The 4,268-nt window shown below is 40.6% G+C and overlaps 1 protein-coding gene across 1 annotated transcript in view; it reads left to right on the top strand.

Annotated features, from left to right (window-relative positions):
* Nucleotides 1–351: 351 nt before the first annotated feature.
* LOC117378083 (glypican-6-like) overlaps nucleotides 352–4,268 on the top strand; it is a 16,165-nt gene continuing 12,248 nt past the window's right edge. Inside the window, exon 1 of the mRNA XM_033974621.2 lies at nucleotides 352–477. Within this exon, the coding sequence (XP_033830512.1) occupies nucleotides 352–477 (126 nt within the window). The remainder of the gene's footprint in view (nucleotides 478–4,268) is intronic.

The following is a 4,268-nucleotide window of genomic DNA, read 5'->3' as shown; positions in this document are numbered from 1 at the left end:
AAAATGAAAGATAAGTTTTCCCTTTTTCTTTCGGATCGGATGCTAACAAGTTGGACAACATCCCACATCAACCACAGACACATTAAACCTGAGTATGAGAGAGAAGACTGGCGTCGCCCCATAACTTTTCCCCTTGTTTGCTCCTATGGACTGTGACGGCAAAGAGACCAGTGGCTTTCAACACATGGAAAAAAAAATCACTAAATAGTTTTAACAGAGTTGTACTTGTAACTTAAACATCTGGCTGTTTGTCTAAGTGAATATATTAGCTTGGGTGCATCGGGGGACTGTGCATAGGCTGTGGAAATATCAGCCAAATGAATTAAAATAGTTTTCAAAGATGACTTGAAAATGTATGCATATGAGAACAAGATGGAAATTAAAGCTATGCAGTACGTTCAAGGTTTATGGCCAGTCTTGACAAATACTGGCAAACAGGCCTGTCAACAGAAACTTGGGGGCCTGGGTCAAGTTCTGGTAGGTCTTAGTCAAGTCCCGATCGAGTCCTGTCCCAGTCTAGTCAATCAATGATCCGAGACATCTCAAAGCACTGTAAAAGGGATTATTTCAGTGGCTCAAAAACCTCATTAACCACAGGTGGTCTAGTCCTGGTTCAGTCCTTGTTTTCGGTGCTGCAGAAAACAGTTAGGTCTGTGGGTCGAAAATCAAATTCATGCTACAAGTGTCAAAGAGGTTTAAATTGCATTGCTCTAATGCTAGTTTTGTTCATTTTCTATTTTCATTCAGAACTTTGTCACTCAATCCATGAAGTCAGCTGACACCCAGTGAGTCATGTGACCTCTGGCTTGTGACTAAACACTGACCAGAAAAAGAGCCATTAACAAGATGACTTCATGTCATATTTAGACATCCTCATCCCTAAATTTAGATTATTCAAACATTTTAGCAACAATGTGGTTTTTAAATTATTCCAAAATCATTTGGCTATCTCAAATTGCCCTTTGTGGTAATAATAGATTAGAGTAGTAGTAGTAGTATTAGTAGCAGTAGCAGTAGCAGTAGCAGCAATATCACTACCAGTAGCAGTAGTAGTATTGTAGTCTATATAAACTAAAACCAAGCATAATTATCTAAAAATCCACTAATATTTGTATTGGTTTAACACCACATTAAATAATCCCAATAAAACAAAGCCATTGACTTGTACTACTGTTTTTTGTCATGAGTAGATGTTTTTTTTTTTCCTTCTGGGAGTCAGTTGTTCAGAAAGTGGTGTGCGAGAGGTTTCTTTAAATAAATCTTGAATTAAAATCTATGCCACAAACAGTTGTGAAAACTCTGAGCAGCCAAAGTTGTGTCATCATATGGAGCTGTGAAGAAACCCAGACTAAACCAATACTATGTTACACCAAGTGATTTTAAGCAGCAGCAGCAGCAGACAGGGGCATTAATTTATATAAAACACTCAAATACATCAGTCTAATCAACAATATACTTTTATATCAAAGTTCGGATGTGCAATAACAAAATTACACTTTTGGTTCAATGTCTTGTTATGCTAGTATACTAATACAGATAAGTAATCTGGACGTAAACAACCTATGAAACTGTCCCCAACTGAGAATCCTTTTACATATTTTATATAGGCAAAACTTCTATTACATCAATTCCGATGTGTGCAAGCTAATATGAGAGGTTATGCCAGATGCCCTATCATACTCAACATTTACATTTTACAAGTTTATTTTTGCAATAAACAAAAAACAAACGATTACAGGGAATACCGCCACATTCTAATAATGTTTATGGGTAGGATTAAAATAAAAGATGGAGACAGGTATATTGTATATTTAAATGTTGGTTTTCGGTGTGGATGTTTTGGCAGCAAATTAATAGATGGACCTCATAATACAGTATGAATGATCACGGTCATAATAGGTCTAATCAAAACACCACATAATCAACACGGTCTTCGCCATCTCAGCAGGGCTCTAATACTGCACTACATTGGGGTCTCTGCCTCTGACACTCTGGTCCAGTCTCGTGTCCAAACAGCCAATTAAAACTCAGCATTTATGCACATTCCTGAACGCTATCACCCGTGAATATTTAGACAGAATTCCCAGGGGACATTCCTCCAAACTCGCCCTCCCTCCTGCTATCTCTCTCTTTTAGCATCCCCTCTTCCAGTGCTCATTCTCTCGCTCTCTCTCCTCAGCTATCCGTCTCTTTACTTCCTCTCTTTGCTTCCCTTTCCTAGGTCTTAATCTCTCTCCCCCCTCTTACCATTTTCCATCTCTCTCTTATCCTCTCACTCATCTCTCCTTTTCTGTCGCCTCTTCTTCTCTCCCTCTTGGTTTCCATCTTGTCCCAACCTCTCTTTTGCCCCTTCCATCTCTCTCCCTCATCCCCCTTTCTCCTCCTCTCTCTGACTCCTTCTCTCACCCTCTCTCTTTCTGTACCTTGTCTCTCATCTTTCGCTCTCCCTCTCAATCCTCTGTCTAGCCCTTCTTTCCATATCTCTTCTGTCTGTCTCTCCTTTCTCTCTCTCTCTCCCTCTTCTCTTTCTGATCGCTATGCTGTCTCCTTCTCTTTCTCATCTCCCTCACCTCCCCCTTTTTTCCTCTCTCCTTACCTTCCTCTCGAAGCCATCCTCTTTTTTCATTTAACATTTTTCCCTCTCCCTGTCCCTTTCCCTCTCATGTTCAATATAGTCTCTCTTCCCCTCACCCTTTCCTCTACCCCCTTTCTCTCTATCCCCCTCTCTCCTCTTGTTCTTCTGCCTTGTCTCCCTCTTTTCTTTCTCCCCTCCCTCATCAGTAACTTTTGCCCCCCCTCTCTCTCTCTCCTCTTTCCGTGTGCCTTTATCCCTTCACAAAAGCCTCCTCCCTACACCACTTCCCAGGTCAGTCCATTGTTAAGAAGTTCAACTCGCTGCATTCCCCAGAAAACCTCCAACCACCAGCCAGTCAGTTGGAAACCAAATGCCCAAATCCGAGCCCCTCTGGTGGGCCCGCTCTTCAGACACTGCCCCCGGTGTGGAGGGAGAGGAGGAGAGAAGCCAGGCTTTCACTCAATGACCTTTAGACTACAGCAATGGGCACAGAAACGCAGAAAGCAAAGCAATTTTTGAATGTTGAAAAAAGTGGTCAAATCTGTTCACTAGCAGGAAAGTGAATGCAATCATATTTCCATACTCAAAATAATAAATAAGATCTGACAAACGTTTTGCTAGACTGATCTAACCAGTCTTGGTGGCACAATGACTGATGCTGAATACAAAAATCACAAATTAAATGGTCACAATTAATAAATCACAGTAACGGTAATTATTTAGGTAACGCAGGTAAATAATTTTGAAAATATTCCTCAAAGCACAATCAATATATCTGGATACAAAATGTAAAAATCAGTTGTTGTGTACCCTGCCAAACCAAAAACTCTTTAGCACGGGTGTCCAAACTATGGCCCAGGAGTCAAATGCGGCCATTAGAACTATTTTTGTTGGCCCTCAGACCTCCTGCTGAATTGGCCCAAATGACCATAAGCAGAAACATTTACTGCAGATGTATGCAAATGTCAGTAATTCTATCACTATATACTTCTACAGCAATGTTGACAGTAGGGAAGATTTATAAGCTAATGTTTATGGGTTTTTTGGCCATACTGCCCAGCCTTAAAGGCACATTATGTAACTTTTACAGTGGCAAGTCAGCCAACAGCTCGTCTCCATGGAGATTTTTTGAGTAAGAAACACACCTGTTGATTGAATACATGTAAGGTAGAAGTTTAATATCTTACTGAGAAACATTACAGGTAAAACAATAACATGGCTACAGCAGGTGATAGACCCTCCATTGGAAAAGTTACGCAGTGCACCTTTAAAGTGGTAAAAGTCTTGTGAAGCTGTTGACCTCTTGATAGTAAACAAGGAGACACAGTGGGATTAGTGATCATTAGTGCGTCTGATGCTTGTTACCAAAGGGTCAGGCCACTCGGACCTTAGGCCAGAAGATCAGGGGTTAATTTTCTTTACGGAAACAAAGGCAAAATTGTCAAACACTTTTCAGACCTTGAAGTCACACGGTTTAGTCGCAGTTTAATGGGCGACTGCAGAAAACCCAATGTGGTCATGTGACTCGAGGGCAGAGAGGAGCTGTGACTAAAATCAGCTGAGTGGTGTGAACTGTTTTGGAGAGATTAGATTTGTAACTATTAACTTTTGTGGTAAACACAGGAGCTAAAAGAACTGCAATGATGCCACATAAAAGATTTCAATAGAAATAAAACATGGGCATTTGAATTGG

The sequence above is a fragment of the Periophthalmus magnuspinnatus genome, chromosome 10, assembly GCF_009829125.3.
Source record: "Periophthalmus magnuspinnatus isolate fPerMag1 chromosome 10, fPerMag1.2.pri, whole genome shotgun sequence".
NCBI classification, from domain to species: domain Eukaryota; kingdom Metazoa; phylum Chordata; class Actinopteri; order Gobiiformes; family Gobiidae; genus Periophthalmus; species Periophthalmus magnuspinnatus.
This window is presented reverse-complemented; position numbering and strand designations above follow the sequence as displayed.